At 37.0% G+C, this 20,860-nt stretch overlaps 1 protein-coding gene across 3 annotated transcripts; it reads right to left on the reverse strand.

The window, feature by feature from the left end:
- Window positions 1-9,230: 9,230 nt before the first annotated feature.
- Window positions 9,231-17,473, reverse strand: slc35g1 (solute carrier family 35 member G1). Of its 3 annotated transcripts, XM_017034840.2 has the most exons (7): window positions 16,727-17,473; window positions 14,792-14,972; window positions 13,237-13,371; window positions 12,607-12,803; window positions 10,876-12,495; window positions 10,760-10,794; window positions 9,231-10,684 (listed from the first exon to the last, which is right to left on the reverse strand). In XM_017034840.2, exons 1-5 carry the CDS (start codon window positions 17,073-17,075, stop codon window positions 12,056-12,058), a joined length of 1,302 nt encoding a protein of 433 aa, XP_016890329.1. In that variant the 5' UTR covers window positions 17,076-17,473; the 3' UTR covers window positions 9,231-10,684; window positions 10,760-10,794; window positions 10,876-12,055. The 3 variants fall into 3 exon arrangements, with proteins under 3 accessions (XP_016890329.1, XP_008311974.1, XP_016890328.1); XM_008313752.3 differs by lacking the exon at window positions 10,760-10,794 and having other exon boundaries at window positions 10,841-12,495; XM_017034839.2 differs by lacking the exon at window positions 10,760-10,794 and having other exon boundaries at window positions 9,231-10,673; window positions 10,830-12,495.
- Window positions 17,474-20,860: the final 3,387 nt, after the last annotated feature.

Consider the following 20,860-nt stretch of genomic DNA (forward strand, 5'->3'; position numbering starts at 1 on the left):
ATATTTTTTTAGCTAGCTCATGTGACTGTATATGACAACTGTGTTGTTATTAAGTTTCTGTTCTTATAAAAATACTTCTGTTTAGCAGCCAGAAATTTCACATCAACTTTGGTGAACTGCCCTGGGACGAACCCACCAGTAAGGTTATGGTTTTAGTTCGATTTAGTATCAGCTGTGCTAAAATTAGTCAAACTGAGCTTCATCTGACTCCGGCCATGTGTTCTGGTGTAGTACTGATCGCAGTTGTGCAGTTGTTGGCTGTCAAACTGGGGGTTTTGTCATTGTGTGTTAGATCAAAGCCTGCCACTGGGGGCAATTTTAGCATAATCTCCAGGCAAGAAGTGCAACACCCAGTCCCAGAGTCCTGTGTCCAAGTGCAGATGGACAGCTGTGTCAGCCATCGAGCTAATTTAAAACCCCTCAAATTAGCAACAGTGGAGCTTCTCTGCACTCTTTGCTCTTTACGAATGCAAAGTGAAAATGTTTGCAGAAGACTGTCAGCTAACTAAGAAAGAGAACAGGAAATTCAGTGAGGACGTCAAACACATTTTACGAGGTAGAGTTCAGTGACCCTAAAATAAAAGTCTAAATAAAACACTCCCCTCTACACTAACACACACAGAGTAGAATCCAGGTCACACTCAGGGGCAAGTGCACTGAAGAAAACCCTTAATCACTTCTACGTCACTTGCTGTATTATATGTTGTTTTGTATACATTGTATACATGTTTTGTGCACACCAGACTTGTATTTCTTTAAAAACACCCAAGATGATTTAAAGAAAACTGATAATAAATATATGATCAGAAATTACTCACATTAAACCAAGTTTGTTTTTCCATGAGGAGAGCAAATATTTGAATTCTATTTCCTGGGGCTGCTTTCTTTGTGTTTCTAGATGAGAGTTCTTCTGGTGTTATTCTAGCCCAGTTCTATACAAACTGAGTGTTGACTGTTGTTCACAAGTCATAGTTCTATATATCTATATCTATTTCAGCATTAGGTTTAGACGAAACACATTTGTAAAATTAAAAGACTAACTGACAAATATCTACTTTTTTTAATCTGGTTAAGTACAGTTGGTTGATTAACTTCAATTGAGAAAATGTGATACGACGTGAAACACTACAATATCATATGATAAAACTTATAATAATATGATAATTATAACCAATAAACAAACCACTACAAAGAACAGTACATAATTCAGGAATTTGCTGTTAATATGCATTCACTAAATGCTAAAAGTGCGGCTCTGGGCTTTTGAAATCATCAACTGACACATTAAACTGACCAGACAGGGCAGGAATCCCCCTGACTGTGATGCAGGTCACAGACACAGAGACATGCCATGTGAGTACAAAAGAGTGAGGGTTTGAACAGCATCAATACAAAGACACGTCAGAGACGTGCAGAAAAAAAAAAAAACACAGACTGCAAGCTGATTAGAGTTTTAGTGAAAATACTTCCAAGATTGTTAATAATGTCCACACTTCAGACCACACTTCACTTTAACAATTTACAAGTTCAAATTTGAGGGGGGAAATGGCTGGTTAAACAGCCAAAAGTAATAGAAAATATGTTATTACTTGAGATGGACATCTTACACAATGTAGTATTTCTTTTTACTAATGTGAGTCTTGAATGGTGACCACTGCTGGATTTGCCATTGTTGAAATGTAATTGGAATTATTAGGGGTGTTTAAGCAAATAATTATCTAGGCCATTCATGAATATTTATGCAATAATGTACAAGCTGAAAACTTTTTTTGTCTCCTATTATCATGCCATAAAAACCCAAGGATTCATTTGAAATTGAGTAATCTAAAATCATTTTTCAATAAAAACAACAAAACTTAAAACAGTTCTATACACTGAATTATCATATTTTACGCATGTAAAATATTAAAGACAGCCAATTGTGTGTCAAAAAAACAGCTAATAGGCATGTTGGAATAATAGATTAAGAAAACTAAACTTCCTGAAAGCCAAGTGCAGATATCCATACTATACTTTACTATAAGCTTTAAAGCACTCCTGCAAAGAAGGCTAACCCTCTCTTTAGCACACGGGGTCAGAGAAGAAAAGAGCCATCACATGACTACAATAGAATCACATACCTTGAAGTGGGAGCAAATGGAACGAAATAAAAATACATAGCCCTGCAAAGTGCAAATATTATAGCAAATAGAGAGACTGAACCAACAAGACACACAACTAAATCCTTCTTACAATTAGAGGGTTATTTTATATTTTTAATTTACCGTACATCAATTCTTTAGTGTATTTTGCAATGTTTGTAGCATTGCCATTTATTTTTATTTTTATTTTATTTATCTCTTATACATTACAATATCTTATGGCTAATCTAAATCAATGTTAGTTGTTTTGTACACTGCAAAAGTTAACTATGTCCAAACGTTGAAATTTGAAAAGCAAATTTCAGAAGACATTTGCTCCCTGGCCGCTGCTAATGTGACAATGCAGCCAATCAAATCCAACAAATTCCAACTTTCCATTTAAATTAATTATCGGACATTTTTGTGTTTCGCGTGCATGCATCCAGCAAAGTCGACAATCTTAACGCCATGCCTTTAGTAACATGAAACAACTGCTGCTCCAAACCATAACACCAAAAACCTGTACGCATAGTTGAGCTTTGAGCAGTGAAAACATGTGAAAGTTGATTCGAACAGGAAATGAAAGAAAAAGTTAAATGGATGAAACAACAGTGTGGGGATCTTTTCTTTTTTTTTTTTCTTTTCATTTTTAACACTGAGTTTCTCTGTCAGTGAAAAACGTGAGGTGGTGGTGGTGGTGGTGGTGAAAACAGAACAGACCTTTCATACAAGGGACCGGGAGAACATATGGCTTTGATTAGAGGGCAAGGCAGAGAGAAATGCCAATGGAAACTGTACAGAGACAGAGCAGGGGAGAGAGTGGGAGAGCGTGAGAGAGAGAGAGAGAGAGAGAGAGAGAGAGAGAGAACGGCAGTGAAAGCAGAGGGGGCTCTGAAAGTGACAGTACAACAAAAGCCTGACAAGACGGGGTGACTGCATTTTCAGTGTTTGTTTGTGAACAAAGGGTGAATAATGAGTCTCAGAAGGGGAGGAGGTCACTGAACCTTGGAGCTTACAACTTATAACGAAGGAAATACATGTCTCTAATTCTTTGCATATGGTGCACAACCTTGACTAAGACTCTGTACTTGTTTGATTTGTATAAGCAGCTCAACAAATTAGACACATCCTGAGGTCAACGACAGACAAATAGTTAGGGGTGAGTTTGCGTGCAAATTGTGCAAAAAATATTAGTGCAACCTTTAAGGCGTACACTATCACCATAATAGAAAACCCGTGGTTATAGAATGTGGCCAGAAGTCTTAACGTGTGTAAACTGTAGGTTTATATGTACAGTACGTCTGGGAGATTACTTATTGATCCAAGCTAAATCCAAAATTTGCTGCTGTGTATTGCTTTTTGATAAAAATATAGTAATTTGTTCCAACCTATCCAGAGCACACTGATTGACCAATAAGATGATTGAAGTCGGGTGTGCTGCTGTTTGGTTGGAACAAAAACCTGCAGTTTGCCCAGCCCTGATTTATAACATGGCCTCTAAATATTTAGATACATTTTTCAGATTTTCAGCCGATTGGCTGACTGATGATCAGTCGGTCGTCAAAAGGTATTTCCAGTTTTGCAGCCAATCCGTTGCACATGCCTTCTGTATCAGCAAACGGGGGATGAATCTCCCATCCACAAGCTGAAGCTAATGTGTCGTTAGCTTGGAAGTACATTACGGGGAGCAAAGAAACTCACTCTAGACTCTCTATCTGTAATATATGTTATATTCAGTTTAACTGCAGGGGAGCTACAGCAAAGTCGTCCTGAACGTGTCAGGTTCAAAGAGGCTAACGACAGGACAGATCACTTTTGTGACAATGACAAATAATTCACTTTCACTATTTTTCAGTCTGGTCATTTGAATAGTAGTTCCCGAGCTGAAAAAGGCTTACTGTATCAATGTGTCAGTGCTGTCATGAGAACTCTTTTGAGAATAAACAATTCAGATTATTATGAAATATATGATCAGATATTGTTCCTCTGTGTTCATGGGTTGCAGAGACACAGGAGCAGTTAATCTACACTTCTTGACACTCATTTGCACAATATATTATACACAAGATAATTTCAGAATAGCACATTTCCATAGCTGTAAAAGTAAACACAACTTGTGTTTGCTCAGGAAAAGACTATGTGAGGTGATGCAGATGATTAATGTGTAATGCTTTAGAGTGGTAATCTGACAAGCCACATTACATTTATAACTACGCGTCTCGGGCAAATTACAGTAGTGGGTCATGGCACTTTTCAAAATGCAGACACTTTACGGTAGAGAGTTAGGTCGCGCTGTGTGTGATGAGTCAACAATGACATCACAAAGTACTGAAGCCGCTCCTCAGCAGAACATATGGCTGGCACCTGACAGAGAGAGTAAGATTCTTGGAAAAAACAAAACAGCCCAACCTATCACTGCACTCTTCAAATTTCTATCTGATGACACCACCAAACTATTGCGCTAACTGCTTTCTACGTGTTTGGAACAAGCTAACAAGGTTCACCATCACATACAGTATGTAGGATCAACACAAAATCAACAATGAAAACATAGTAAAGTTCTACCCTATTATCTATCTGTAATGCATGCAGGATGTAGACGTTTAATCAAACCCATGTCATTTGTAAACTCCACCTTGTTTGCCACAAGAATTTATTTAGGAATTTATTACAAATATTAACTGATCTGAGGCCAAGTTGAGCAAATTGAACGCTGTAAAACACACTACCCGCCAACAACCCACAAAAACGTCACATTTTCAAAGGTTTTAGCAGCACCTCCACATCATACTTTAAAACTTTTCCTTTTAAACTTAAAAGTTGCCTCATTTGAGTGCAGATTGTTTGGGTTCATGACCACGTGATTATGTACCAACCAAAACCAACACATATCTGACAAACCTTTTCTTTCAAAACCTGACCTGGGTTTAACATAACTAACTTTGTGTGCTATTCTAATTAAAGATATTAGCTGTGAATATGACTTCCTACTTACCACCTGAGTCGCATTCAGGCATATGAAATATTTCCTTAAATACACAATACAATGAAGACAGCCATTGTTTATCAAAAAATGTGCCTTACTGTACAAACATGCATTGTTCTTCCTATATTTCTAGTTCAACATCCCTACTAAATACCATCATCAAATATATACATATATATATATATATTCATACATATGTACATACTGTATATATATATTATAAAATAATATCTAAATCTCACAGAACAGCAAACGGCAGGGTATACTGTAATATAGCCTTTTTAATTCAAATAAATAGTTAGTAAATCGATTTTTCTGTCAATTTCTTAATTAAATATTGACATTTTTCACCTTTCCAGAGTTTATCATGTACGTCAATACTTATTGTTGACCATTCACGGTTATTTTAGTTATATTATCATATAATATACACATATAATATCGTATATTGCTATCGATACATAAAGGTATGGTTCTGCAGCCAAGCGTCACACAGACACATAAACACACACAGGCAGGAATTCTGCAACTCAACCAGTTTCCACCTCGGCTGTGTAGTAACAATGAATGAAAACAAAACAAAAAACAAACATGCTAACATGGACACCGTCTACCTGTTAAACTTACCTGTTTATATTACCGGTGACTTCAACTGCGAGGTTTCCGACACTCAACTGAAGGTCCAGGTCCAATCAGTCGTACATCAGTTCCAGGTGCAGAAAAGGTCCCTGGACGGACAGCAACGTTGAGCAAGCGTTGGTAATGTTATGGCGCGAAATTAACCTTCATAAACGTCGCAGCTCCGTCAGCATACAACAAGTTTGCTAACGTTGTCGAGCAACACACTTGTCCTGCAAACTTTTCCTCTCCTGGCTCACACACTGACACACACTCGTGCAGTCGGTGTTGTGGTTAAACCGCTCAGTCTGCCCTGGTGCGTTCAAGTGCTGCTCGTAATAATGGAAACTTTGGAACATTTGATCAGTTTTGCAATACTATTGAATATATTAACGACTAGAGGATCGCTGTGCCTGATTATCTACAGGAAAAAAAAATAGTTTAAGTGCACTTGTGTTCACGTGGAAACCACGTCATTCATCCACGTCTCAGATTTACTTTTTCGTGTTTTTGCAAGCAAAAAACTGTCGCATTAATCATTTTTAAACGGTTCTCAAATGACATTGTGATTTACTAATAGTTTTACATTTTTTTTGTTTTTAAATTTAGAGTAAGTTGAAGTTGAAAGGTATATTTCAGTCACTACAAATCAGCTGCAATACATATAAAGTCTTCTAGCCTCAAAAGCGTGTTTACTATTAATGAGTTGGTATGAAAATAATTAAAATAACTCTGAGTTCTGTATTTACTCAAATTGTTTTTTGTTTTCACTGTCAAAACCCTATAAATTGTGTAATTTTAAACCACAATGATCTCACCATTGGATATCACATTAAAAAGGCCATGTTGTTGCTTGCTACAATGCAATTTTCAAAATGATGACATGTCTTTGCCTGAAGACTAACCATCTGGCTTACAAGTTATCTTGTAAATACAGTTGATGAACTGCTCACTTGATTATTTTAATGATTGTTATTAACTGAACTGCGGACCCTCGGCTTTTTTTTATTTTAGAATCAAACTAACTTATATCCAACTGCACCTAAATGCAGCACCAGTAGCCAACTAAACTGAACAGGAGGACAATGTCTCTGGCCTGCTTTGTGGTGGTGTGTGTGTGTGTGTGTCACTACATTGGAATGTCTGGCACCCTAACCAGCCGTCAGCTAAGTGAGCCACCCCTATATATTACCTTTTCAAATTTATATTGATTTGTTTTTGATTTATACAACAGTCTTCAGAGTTTTATGGACGCACTACACCTAATTGTTGGGTTTAAATCAGGGGCCGAGTAATATGTGCTAATGACTACACACAATGAAGTCATAGCCTGCCACATGTGCCTCACCTAAGACCCATTAAACAGTTTCATATCGGAACGATGTATGTATGTTGCAATTGTTCGGCTTTTAGCCTTTGACCACACTCCTGACCCGCCCCCTAGAGGGATTAGAGCACGTGCTGCAGAGAATTGCCGTTTTTTTCTTTTCCACCTCACCTCTTACAGCAGCAGTCGGTTCAACTAGGAAAATGAGGGATTATTTTTCCCCATTCACTCTCGCCCCACTGATGGGAAGTCTTATGCCATCCAACAGGAATGTGCAACTCTTCCAATCCTTCCAACTCTTTATCCTCCACCCAGGAGCTAGCAAACCTTTGGGAATCCCCAGTTTGCTGATAAAAGAAAGGGCAGGGGCCTCTCTGGGATTATCCATACAAATGTACACCAGCATGACTCAAGGCTTTGTTACATCTCTTTCATGTAATGAGTCTCAGATGTCACATTATTTAAAAACGTCCCTAAAAAGCGGGGTCGGGAAAGGGGAGCTAGGGTAGCAGGCTGAGGGTTTAAGGTACATGGATTGACATTGAACTGGAACCAAAAGTTCACAATGACAGTGAAGAGAAATGCTAAGCATTATGCAGATTTGAGGCATTAACAGCTAATAACAAAATAGTTATATTTGTAATAGTATAATAGTAATATTAGTTAATAGCAATGCGACACAAGTGGTGGATTTTGCATTGTAAGATGAATTTGGATCCTACATTTAGCAGTGTTTAAGCCTGTTTAATCTAGGATAACATTTTAACACAATTTCAAGGAAAACTTGAAATTGATATATATATATATATATATATATATGTATATATGTATATATATAAACATAGATTGCTCATTTATAAAATAAAAAGGGTTAAAGCAAAGCCAAACCTAAGGGTTGTGGTGAAAAAGAGTGAACAATTTAAACTAGGTCGAGTGTCCCTGCATATTCATCACAGTTGCTTAAAAAACTCAATTGAACTTTACATAGAAAACTGCAATACGGACAAAACTGTTGATTCTCATTCAACAAAGAAACAGTGATAAAAAAAAAACTCAGTCCAAAAAATACTGAAAACATGAAATGTCAAACTGTGATAAATTTGCCTTGCTGTTAGCTATTTAATGTTCAATTAACTGTTGAATGTGAACCATGACAGCCAATTGAAAGGCTCAAGACATAGGTCTACTGAGGCGGTGTTAGTTTGACGTGTGGTAAAGCTGATAGCATATTAAAAAAATCATCGTGTTTAATATTTTAAAAGTACCGTACTAGTAAAAGCGTCTCAAGTGGAGCCTTACATGTCTTAATGGATGCTGCCATCTGGTGTTACAAAAGCGTTACCACAGTTTCACATAAACAACATTGGGGAAAATATTGGGGGAAAACGAGCACTAAGCGTGTATTGGGTAAAATGTATATATATAATTGCAATTATTTTTACAATTATTTTTACAATTTTTACAATTGGGCAGTAATGGATCAAGTAGACATTAATAACTCTGCCCTGACATGGACCGTCAGTCAGAATAGAAATGTAAAAAAAACAAACAAAAAAAGAAGAAAGAAAAGAAGAAATGTAAAAACTGTTGATAACTATTTCCAGAAGGTCCACGAATGACGGTGGCTGAAGAATTGTTTTGAATTATTCTATTATCATTTTGCTCTGTTACATGTCTTTCTAAGTGATTATTTCAGCTATTATTATATTGCTCCTATATTCTTATATTTCTCTGGTGTATACGCAGTATTACACATTAGTGACAAACAAACAAAACTTTTTATCCTTTTTGTGCAACTGAAATAATCAATGACCCGGTAATGGTCAGTGGCCCAGTGGTTGGGGACCCCTTCTCCACACAAAACTGAACAACTGTTTGTTGTTTACAAATACAGTACAGAGGAACAAAAGCCGAATACAAATAAACCATGTGTATGGCCACACACAGAGAACCAGGTATTATCCTCATCCACCTGTCAACAGCGGCCTGACTCAGTGGTTTCTAAAAGGCAGCCTCGTTTGTACCATTGTCACCTATTGAGCACCCATTGATCATTAGTAGAGCTGGGGCGTTGCCGGTGCCTCCAGGACAATGATGTAAGAACAGACGCAGCCTTCATACAGTGTTGAGTCACGTTCGAAACACAAGATAAAAAAAAAAAAAAGAGAGTAAAAATGTCCCAATTCCAAAAGAATTTATTATTAACAATAATCAACTATATTTATAGATCACTATAAAGAAATATATACATCCTAAAGAACATGTTGAGATATAATATGCTTTAAATACAGTTTAAAAATGATTTAAGAAATGCACTTTTTTTATAGTCTTGTACGGCTTTTAATCGTATGTTCTGAAACAAAACATATCATACCGGCCGTTTGATAGAAGTTCAACAAAATGTGCTTGAAGCTTCTGCAAATTCAAGTCAAATCTTGAATAGGAGAAGGTATTCTAGTGTCAAAAGAAAATGAAAAGAGGAACTAAATGTATCCTGACAGAACTACGGTGGCCAGGACATTGAAGTGCAGCTAAAGCAATGTTCATTAAAAGTCCCATCTCCCATTAATTCATTAAGACAGTCTTGTTCCACATGGAAGACGCCTTTGTTTACATTCGCCAGTGATACGCCACATTTGACTGTGCTACGTTCGCTTTCTTTCCTTTGTGTTGTTTTTTCACTTTTCATTACAGCTCCCAAGTGTTAAGTCAGACGTAGCTGATGTTGTAATGACATTACGTTTATGTAAAATATAATAAAAATATACTGTTATCTTTTATTTAAAACTTGATGGTTGAGATCAAAATAGAAGATCTTATTTATGTTCTGTTGATGATATGAGGTGCTGGTGGTCTCGGTACAATTGCATAATGTCAGTGTACAGATAATGGATATTTCAAACCACAACAAACTACTCATGTGAGGCCTGAGGAAGAAAGGGGCATTTTTATATAACACACCGTGCATTCCCCTGATGAAGCCCAGTGAATCTGTCTTTAGCTTATCTTGTATCAACAAATAACGTTCAGTGAACAAATGTTCTTAGAAAAAAACTCAAAACTAGAAGCTGTAATTTCTAACTAATGTCGTACAGGTTGCTCCTCTCAGAGAAGCAGGAGGTTTTATTGTTAAAGTGTAAGGCACTTTAATCATCAATGTTTACATGACAAAAAACTGACTGTAAATAAGAACTTGACTCCGTAGGATTTAAAGGTGAGGCTACTCCTCAAAGTAACTGGAGATGTTGATGAATATTTGGTTTTAAAATTCATCACCTGCATCTCCTCAAACTTTGTCTCTTCAGCAAGTAGTACTGTATATAGGGTAAGTCAGTATGAAACATAATGGTATAGTGTTAAGCGTAGTTATGGATAAAAAAAAATTAAACCTTTAAATATGGAGTATTACCCGCAGTATTCTTTTCATTATTGGTCCTGTAACAAGTAGTACCCTTATATATTTGCTAAGGTGTTGCACACCATGTGAACTCCAATGGGGTGTGTATAATGTTATTTGAAAAACGTTAATTGTATCATGTAGTTTAAATATGGACATAATTTGGCATCGCTGATGCAGCGGTCAGTATCCACCTGACTCTGTGTGCATTCACTTTGAACACACCTTTAACTAACCTTCAAAAGTCAATGCTAATCCAATTTCCTGCTACCTAATGGGTGTTGTTGATATGTGCAGCACAGTACGCTAACCTTCAAAAGTCAATGCTAATCCACTTTCCTGCTACCTAATGGGTTGTATGTGCAGCACAGTACAACACACCTTTAACTAACCTTCAAAAGTCAATGCTAATCCAATTTCCTGCTACCTAATGGGTGTTGTTGATATGTGCAGCACAGTACGATCTGTCCCAGTGCACAAACAACACCATCTTTGGCTGTTTTATTAAGATTAAAGCAAGAAAGGAACTGGGACCAAGGAAGTTCTGCATTATAAAGGAAATTCAATTTTTCCCCTACAGTATATATATCTGCTGCCAACAGTTTCATTAAAATGGAAATGGGGATGAAGAGTTTTGCTGGTAGTTCAGCTTCACAGGAGCCAGGAGCAGAATGCAATCGGAGGCTGTTATTTCCACTCACAAACTTCTCCATTTTAACATGAACATAGATGAATTACGTTAGATTACAGGTTGACTCTCAGACAGGAGTCAACACATACAGTTTGAATGGAAAGATTTGAAGGAAACTGGAAGCTTTTACAACTTCCTCGCTGAATTACTGGATTTCTTGTCTTGCTTGCTTTTCCTTCTAAGTAATAGTTCAGGTTAAAGTCTGGCTGAGTGACGTTCTGACAACACCAGCCTAAGACAACGGGACCGTTTGATGTGTCAAAATACAGACTTTTTTAAACACCACTAAGAGTGACAAAAGGCAACCTTTTCACATTAATGCTAACCATTTATGTGTCTCCCATGTTTATGCCAACAAATAAAGAATGTTAGTTCTACTATCATTATTTGCCTTAGATGAGGTCTGTAAATTGATGTTTTGTTTTGTATTAATTATATCTTATTATAAAAATATATGTATAACTGATGCTCTGGCAGGAACATCTCCTGCCTTACCTGCTTCATCAACTACCCTATAGTTGATTCATATTATTTAGTGAAAATAAAAATGTTAAACTTAAATACCAAATGCAAAAATTATAAATCTGGACTAAAATACAAAAGTGATTTTAAAAACACTATCTCAGTACTCTCTCTCTGCTCACAAAGCAATTTAATTTTTTTTTTACTAAATAAAAATAGATTAGATTACACTGAACTATACTGATCCCATAATTTCTCACACGTTCATTAAAATGTCCTGCCCTGACTTTAGCTGGCTTCCAGCAGAGTCTGTCACACAGTTTAAGCAAAACTTCTTCTCTCTCTTGGAAGTCTTTTCCTTCTCCTTTTCACAACTCTCTGTGTGAATAACACATAAGCACTAAACAGGTCAGGAACTTATGTATGGTAATGAAAAATGAAACTGTATCTGTATCTAATTTTGCTCTGTTGTCACCGGAGTTCTGCTCCTTTGTGTACTGGTGTACCACTTCCGAACTGCTACACCACTTGTGCTTAAGACGATACACAGTGCCCCCCCAAGGCTCCACCATGTGGGTGCACGGTTAAAGAATATGAACTGTAGAATGAAAGCCAGTACCACATCCACAGTCCTCATCAACGACACAGGTCCAGCCTTTTCTATCTGCAGGGCCTTCGTCAGGAAGGTCTGACCGGCGATGCCCAGGATAGCGATCAGCAGCATAATCCACCGATCACGACCGCAGTGCGGGATTCTCCACTCTCCGAGGATGGATACAGTGATGACACACTCGATAAGGCCAATCACGGCGTAGTACCAAACGGAGAGGTAGTAATGAACGCTTTTCCCCATTTTGCGAAGAACAACAAACGTAAAAGCCACAGCTATCGCTCCTATACAGACAATGGAAACAAACAAGAAAGAGGCTATATACAGTGGTTTCAAGATCTGGTAACAAAAGTAAGAAATATGTTCAACAGGATACCAAACACTCTACGAGTTACCTACAAACGCAGCAATGGCCCCCTTGATGTGATCAGTGTAGTTGTCTTCAATACCATAAAGATTTTCGCCAAAGATGAACGGTGGTCGGGCGATAAGGATGACTCCAGTCAGAGTAAAAACAGTGAAGACACAGTCCCAGATTGTGCATTTCTCCTTCAAGAAAATCCAAGCCAGGAGCGAAGTAAAAACTGGATTACTAAAGAGAGATGAAATAAATGAGATTAGTTGTGAGGCTTATAGTTCTACTGATGCAGTTTATCAACAAGATCACTGGGAAAGTTGTGAATATCACTGGAGAGGATGCAACAATTTACATTGTTTAGACATATGGCTGTCTACGTATGGCATGTTATTTAATGATATTAATAGCCGATTTGGAGTTTTCACTGATAGAATTTGGCATATTTTACATTAGAAAAATCCCATGGCACAACCACCAAACACCAAATCTTTTTTAAGCTTTTATAGCCATGTGCTGCCACCTAGTGGAATACTATTTAACTGTTCTGACTTTAATAACTTTAATAACTGTAATTTTCCAGCCTGGGATCAATAAAGTACAACTATCTTATCTATCCACAACCCCAATGACCAAAAAGACAATTAGTTCAGTTTTCACTAACACTCACCTGAACATGATGACAGTGGCGTCTGCCAGAGGCATCTGCTTAACAGCGTAGTAGAGCAGAATCATGGCATTAGATCCAGTGAATCCACGGAGCACCAGAAAAATACGTTTATCTCTGGGACCAAGAAACCCTGTTCTGAAGGAGTAGAGATATGAGGATGGATGGATGGATTGATGAGTGAATGGATGGATGGATGGATGAGTGAATGGATGGATGGATGGATGGATGAGTTGGAGGCTGGATAGATGTCATGACTGTTGTAATGAGGTTAGTTAGCAAAAGTTGAGTGATGATGTGATTTTTGGTGCTTGACAGATGAATAGATACATTTAGATTTAGTTTGTGTTTAAATGACAGTGACTAATAGACTTATATGTATGGGGCTAATGGAGGCGCAGCAGAGGGGGATGAGAGAATTTTGTGGGAAGTGATTAAACAATGTACAGGAAAAATGAATGGAATGGTGAATAATTAGGTGAATACATAGAAATACTGGTAGCAGCTTTAGCAGAATTGCTTTAGAAATATTGACTTATTGACACATCACGTCAATATTTATCAGTCAGGGGATGTTTTCTTACAGATACTGTTGACACATCACGTCAATATTTATCAGTCTGTAAAAAAATACGAGGGGATGTTTTCTTACAGATACTGCACTCCTGTTATCCAGAGGAGAAATGTACAACAGAAAAACACTGGGTGGTCCAGGCTGTGGGAAAACTTTTCTTATTCCTCACACACCCTGCACTTTTAAAAGAATTTCAGGATAATTCACTAGATCCTACCCAAACATAGTTTTAAATCGCTGGTATAAAGTATTGGCAATCACTTCTGTGGTGGAAATTTTATATGCATGTAGATTGGTTTACTTGTTGTAGTAGTGTTTGTCCTAAACTGTGTCTGCTAAAGTGGTCAAGATGTCCTGATTCTGGGAAGCTTCTTTAGGGCTGTGAACATTTGGGGATTAGTTTTGTTTTCCCTACTCACCATCTAATTTACTGTACCAAATGTTGTCCAGGTACTAAATATAAAGACATTTCCACAACACTTCCCACACATTATTTGTTGTGTGTATGTTGCTTTGTCATAAAAAATAGCAGCTATATTAATAATACCTGATTTAGTATTGCAAGTGAAAAAAGTTGACAGTGAAGTTAAATATTCCCCAAAGGTAAGGTATTGATACCATAACGCCCAAAATTTTAAAGTCTTAATTCAAAGTCAATAAAATTTTGAATTGCTTTATAATTTTCCTAGTAAGAGTTTGTTAAAAGTAAAATGTGTTTTAGGTAACAACATTGAGCGGTACAGCTATGTGATGTGGCTACCCCATTACTCGTTTCCAATCATGTATGAGAACATGTAGAAGCTTTAAGTACTAATTTAAACACAAATTCAATTAATTTTTTATAAAATTATTCAAAAACATTGTGATTCAAAAATACTCCATACATGATAAGCAGACCAATTATTCACTGAACAGCTTAGTTGAACATGTAATACCCCTAAACTAGTGGGAATTTGAATGTTTGAGTTAGTCGGTTGAGCTTACTTGTGATAGATGAGTAAAGGCATGACAAAGAGCATCTGGAAGAAGCAGCGTAAACCACTTATTTCTATGGCATGCAGTTCCTGGATGGTTTTGACCAAGAGGGCAATGACAGAGAATAAAACTGTAGACAGGAAGGCATAGAACAAACCAAGACCTGGACACCCATTTGGTTTCTCTTCAACTGTGTAAAAAGAGAAAAACAAATGAAGATTGCAAGGTGAGGGATTCATGAAAAAACAGGTGAGGGTGACAATGAACTCCAGGATAAGAAATTTGTTGTTGAACTCCACTTAGCCTAGGTATAAATTCAATAGTGGAAAAATACAAACAACAAGATCTGCAAAAGACAGTGGTGTTGTTTTCGCAAAACCTGGCTGTAAAACAATAAAACAGCAGGTAGGGTGAAATTTCACCCTAAGATCACTTAAGCCTCATACCTTCCAGTCCACACAGTGTGTGGTCTTCTCACCATTGCAATCACAGTATTTGTCATGGTTTTTTTTTTTTTGAAATAAAACCAAGTTTTACTTCACAGAGCTTTAAATATGGTCTTTCTCCGGTGAAAAATCCTTTACATTGTTTTGAATCATGACCACTTTGGTCACTTAATTACTACCTGCTTAACCTTCTCTCCAACAACTGCAACAACTTACACAGAAATATTTTCTGAAATCCAAACAGTATCATGATTTTAGTTTTATGTCCCTAAGGCTAAAGTCGATTTGACAGTGTAGAAGTGCACAGTCATTTATCCTCTTTCAGGATGATGGCAGTGTTAAGCTGGCTTAGAGGAGATCACATGGGCAACACATATGTATCAGCTCTGACCCCTTCAACTCAAACTTTTAAACATTTTTCTATATATCTATAAGTTGACCACAGAACGATGACCAAAATGTTGATGGTTGTAATAGTTGATAAATGAAATAGTGGATAACTATTGTATTGTTACAAAAGGCTTATAACCAGCCAGGTAGAACAGTAATGTATTCAAACGACAACTTGTATACATCACTATCTTTGACTTACTGTTTTCCCCCTGAGTGCCTCTATGCTGATTTTCTGTCTGCTTAAACCAGGTAAGTCCAGTGGGGCCAATTGCAGCCTATGGACAAATTATATACGGCCCGAGGCCTCTGTCATATAAAGGTGTTCCATGTGACCAGGCACACAATACACACAAATTTCAGATTCATATTTTTTTTTCTTAAACTGATTTTATATAATATTTTACAGTCTTATGATATGAAAAGCAGATTTGACAGAATACTTGGCCCTAAAATAAAAGTGTTCACTTTATCAAATCTGGCCCTCTTTGAAAAAGTTTATAAATTCCTAGCTTTAACAAAAGGTAAACAACGCTTTGTGCACCAAAACTCTAACTTAAAAAAACAATAATATTTCATGACTTTACCTGACTTTATGAGAGAAATACATTACAAGTTAAAAGTGGCTTTAAAAGGGCTGTAATTAGGTTAATTTGTAAGTACTTGCGTTATATTGTAGGGTATTTAAATAGTATAACTTACTAACAGGATTGTTTTAAGCGAAATAAGGAATAAAGTGCAATTAATCCAAAATGGCGGACTTTTTAGATGCTTCACTTCGAATGTAACAAATTATATTCCTAAATGAGCGTAAAAATACAAAGTTAATTGTTACTTGGCATACGAAGCAACATTTAATATATCGTTATGAAGCAATTTTCAATAAATACATAAATTAACATAAAATAAAAAACATAATTTAAGGAGCACACGTGACACCGGCAACGTTATCTGTCTTCAGGGACGCAGAGTTGTTGTATAATCTGGTACTGCTTGTGTTTGTTTATCACTTTATCTTTTCCGTTGTACGTCACAAAGGTTACTAAGCCTGTTACTAAGAGGTGTATAGACACACGGATAAAATGTCGTTAGACTTAAAACTTTCTACCTTGCTGTTCTCCTGTTCCTTCTTCGCATGCCGGCTCGCTTCTCACGCAAAACGCCGGCGGACATAGCGGCGTTTGCTTCTTTCCACCTTCCAGCGAATTATGTCTTCCTGTCACTTCCTCCTTCCTCGGAGCATCATCACACGCGGCATCATCGTCCTCACCAAAACCGTAGCCGTGGGACACACGGCAGTCGCCCCGCAGTGGAAGGTGCTCGGCTGCGTCGTTGCACTCGTCGTATTCATGGTCGCTGTTTTGGTTCTGTTCGTGGCAGTCAACTTTGTGAAACACCACAGTAATGTCCCTCACGGATGGAGTCCGCTCGTGTGTAGCCGTGTTACAGTCGCCCATGATAAGATGCAACGGTCGGGTGGCAGCATGCCTCACACAGACAGAGCTACTGTCCTTTTGCGGTGTCCTGAGTGGGAAGGCAAGGTTAATAACTAACCTTGGTGACAGGGTAAAGCACAAACTCTGTCTGCTGTAGTCGTAACTTCAGCCACAGGGGGGCAGAAGTGAGCACAATCCTCCGGCTGCTATTCATCATATAATCAAATACAACGGGAGCCATTCAAAGTAACCCCGTTCGTGATAACGTGGTTAAAAGTTGATGGGGTTTTTTTTTAACTAACACTTTAACTATTAGTTAAACATTTTGCACCCACATTAAAGGAAGACTTAGTGTTAAGTTATTACCAAGTCATTTCCCCATTTTCATGCAATCAAATATTATGTAAAAAACATTGTACACTATCAAAAAAATGGAAAATAATACTGCTGCTATTTAAAAAAACAAAACAAAACAAAGCCATCATACTAAATGAAAGGATAAAAGGATAGATCATATCATAAAACAAACAATTTATGTTAGAGAGCTTCTGATATAGAAAGGAAGAGAAGGTAAGACATTATCTGATTTTTCACAGGTGTGTGTTAATAAAAGGCTGTGGCTTGAAATTAAAATAACAAAAGTATGCCTTGGAAAAACAAAAAAGAACATCATCTCTTATAAATAGGTGTCCTTGGGTGACAGAAAGGCACCTATGAAATAAAATGTATTATTATTATTATTATTATAAGTTGGACCGGTGACAGTGGTTAGTGTTCTAGCCTAACATTAAGACGGGTCACCACTTTGAACTCTAGTGTAACTGCAGTGGGTTTTTTTTGCATATTCTCCCAATGTGTTTGTGCGTTCTCTCAGAATACTTTGTGTACTTACCAGGTTGAAAACATGCAGGACTAGTTTAATTAAACCCATAAATATCAGCCTGAATGGTTGTCTCTCCATGTAACTGTGTGATGGGCTCCCCATGGTTCCTAAAATTAAGTCAGAGATAAAAGATAAAGGCAGGTTATGATCCCAACATTGTTTGCCTTGTTACTACATTACAGACTGCAGTAATTCGGTGCACTTTATCAGCAAGTGTCCTTCAGTGTCACCATATGTTCTCCATTCCAACAATCTCTCAAGCTATTCCAGATTTAATGTTCTTCTGGTAAGGACGCAAATCTTGTATTTACTCTGAATTATTGTGGTAACAAAGTCGGGGGTTTGCCACCTTTGAAATTCTGAGAATTTTTTTTTTTTTTTTTACGACTGTAAACTGCAAAAAAGACAATACAATATCCACCAAGCCTTCAGAACAGATTTGATTTTGTGTGGTATTTTTTGAAAAGTGAATAAGATTAAATCTGCACTTGATTCATTTTAATTTTAAAATTTAAAACGTCTGCAGCACATAGTACAGTTACAGCACAGTAGATTGTTTTTGTTTGTCTCTGTGTGTATTGATATGTTTGATCGGCTCTGTATATATTCAAAAAATCATTATTTTTGATAAAAGAAAAAAAAAACCAAACATCTAAATGAGTTTACCAGCTAGACCGGCGAGCGTTATAGCTTTATTACTTTTGTACACAAAATACTTCACACAGTACAAACGAAAATGATTTCATTATCTACTTCTAAGTAACTAATTCACACTGACAAAGGTGACAGCACAACATTTCCATGAGTTGTTAGTAAGACAATTTTAAGAAATCTACAATGTCTATAAAAATAAAATGTCTGTGGTGCCACTAACGTACGCATAAAGGCAACATCATTCTACTTTACTAAAAAAAAAAACGTATCAACAGCACATTTGGCAAACTGTCGTCGCTGGCCGATAAGTCGATAAGGTGTTACATTTGGATTCTTTTGTGTGAGGGTAAGAGGAGCGTGTGAAAGCGCAGGTAGTGTAGGTGCTGCACAGTGGTTGGCTTTTAGCTGTGGAGTAAAGACAACAATGGTTTTTGTCAGTGTGGGAGAAAAGAGGCAAGAGTGCAGTGAAAGCGAGAGGACACAGTGGGATGCTTCTAGTCAGGCATTCATCAGGAATAAACACTGCGCCAAAAGTCTGTATTAGACACAAACTTGCTCTTTTGAAGGTATACGGAACAGGGTGTGATTTCTATTATACAACCCCGGAACTCACAGTGTTACACTATAAGAATATATGTTAACTGTTCTGAAAGTTAGACGTCAGTCGGTGATGACATGGTTAACGTGCTGGGAAGAAATGTAACATATATATTTTTAAAACAATGTTTCACAAATAGGTCATTGATCTTCTAGCACAGGGGTGTCAAACTAATTTTGGTTAATGGGCCGCATACAACCTAATCATATTTCAGGTGGGCCAGACCAGTACAACGATAACATAGTTAACTAGAAATGACGATTACAAAACAAGTCTTTGTTTTCATGCAAAGAAGTACAAGAATATCAGATATTTATTATTATGCACTGTATGTAATGAAATATAATTTTACAAAAAATATCCTGAACATTAAATTTGTGTATTTTGTTTAATTTTCAAAATTCATCAAGCGAGCCGGTTTTGGCCCGCAGGCCGTATGTTTGACACCCCGTTCTAGCAGTTGGCGTTGAATTACTTATTAGAGGTGAGATATGCACTGCGGGGTATCCATCAAAAGAAAAACAACTAACTATTGCAATGCCATTTTTTTTGCTCACAACAGCAGGCTAGCTGCTTTGAAACAGACTCAAATTACATAAAAAAATAGCTCAGTGCTGCTGGCCGTCTGTCTGTCTGTCAAACATGTGACTTTCAATGATTAAAAGATGCACTAAATCAAATCTTTTGATAGCACCATTTGCTAAATGTGGTCTGGACACGGACCAAAATGTCACTGGAATGTATTTCATAGGGTAAAAGAGGCCTCTGTTAAAGATAAATCTTTTTTATCCTGCGGCTCAGTACAGAAATCAATGATATAATAGAATAAGTCCCCTGACAAAATGATGTGGCAATTAAATGTCACAGCAAAACGCCATTTTAAAATGTTTTAGAACGCTGCACCTCCAAAAACACAATTCCACCAAAAAAAATGGTTAAAGATTTTCAGGAAGTTATGACTTGGTCCATGCTGGTAAAAAGCTGTGTTGAAACGTGTTGATTTGCGATTAGTGTTGCAGCAAAAGGAGTTGTGTGTAAAGTTATTTTTTTTAGTTGAGTTTAGTATATTTCCATTAAACATGAAAATACATTGCCTATCTTAAAAAAACACAAACATGTGAATGCAGGGGATAATAACAAATATGTACAATGGTTATCGAGGTATAGGCCTCAAGAGTTTGACATTTGATGAGATAGAGTGGTCAGTTAGTCAGTTCTGAGACATTCAAAGTGGGACGTAAACTAAGACATTATTAAAAAGCAATTATTAAGAAAAATACTGTATTTCATGAAAATTAAGCTGATATATATATATATATAATGTATATATATTAGGGATGTTGGCCCGATATTCGCATATTTTGTAATATCTGTAAGAATCATTATTGGTTTTTCCTCCGATAATGAAAACGCAATAACGCAATGCCTGGGCTTCTCCAAATGATGTGCTCTCTAAAACTATGCCTCAGTGCTCTGAAGAGCTTTCATTGAAACTCAACTGCAGTAACTGGTTCTAAACTCCTTTATTTCTCTCAACCCAGCTTCTCCAAAAACACCTTTTCCTCTTCTCACACTCTCCACACTCTCCACACACACACACGAGCTCTCACCACACCTCCTCACTCCCTCTCCCATACCTGTAACTGTTAACTCCTTCATAACACATGAACA

Source organism: Cynoglossus semilaevis, chromosome 8 (genome assembly GCF_000523025.1).
Source record: "Cynoglossus semilaevis isolate Cse_v1.0 chromosome 8, Cse_v1.0, whole genome shotgun sequence".
Lineage (NCBI taxonomy): Eukaryota > Metazoa > Chordata > Actinopteri > Pleuronectiformes > Cynoglossidae > Cynoglossus > Cynoglossus semilaevis.

Coding starts and splice junctions, on each gene's coding strand:
- slc35g1 (XM_017034840.2), bottom strand. CDS start 17,075: ATGGGCGACTGTAACACGGCTACACACGAGCGGACTCCATCCGTGAGG. Junction 14,973..16,726: donor AGGAACAGGAGAACAGCAAG/GTAGAAAGTTTT, acceptor CTTTTTACACAG/TTGAAGAGAAACCAAATGGG. Junction 12,804..13,236: donor GCCACTGTCATCATGTTCAG/GTGAGTGTTAGT, acceptor ATCTCTCTTTAG/TAATCCAGTTTTTACTTCGC.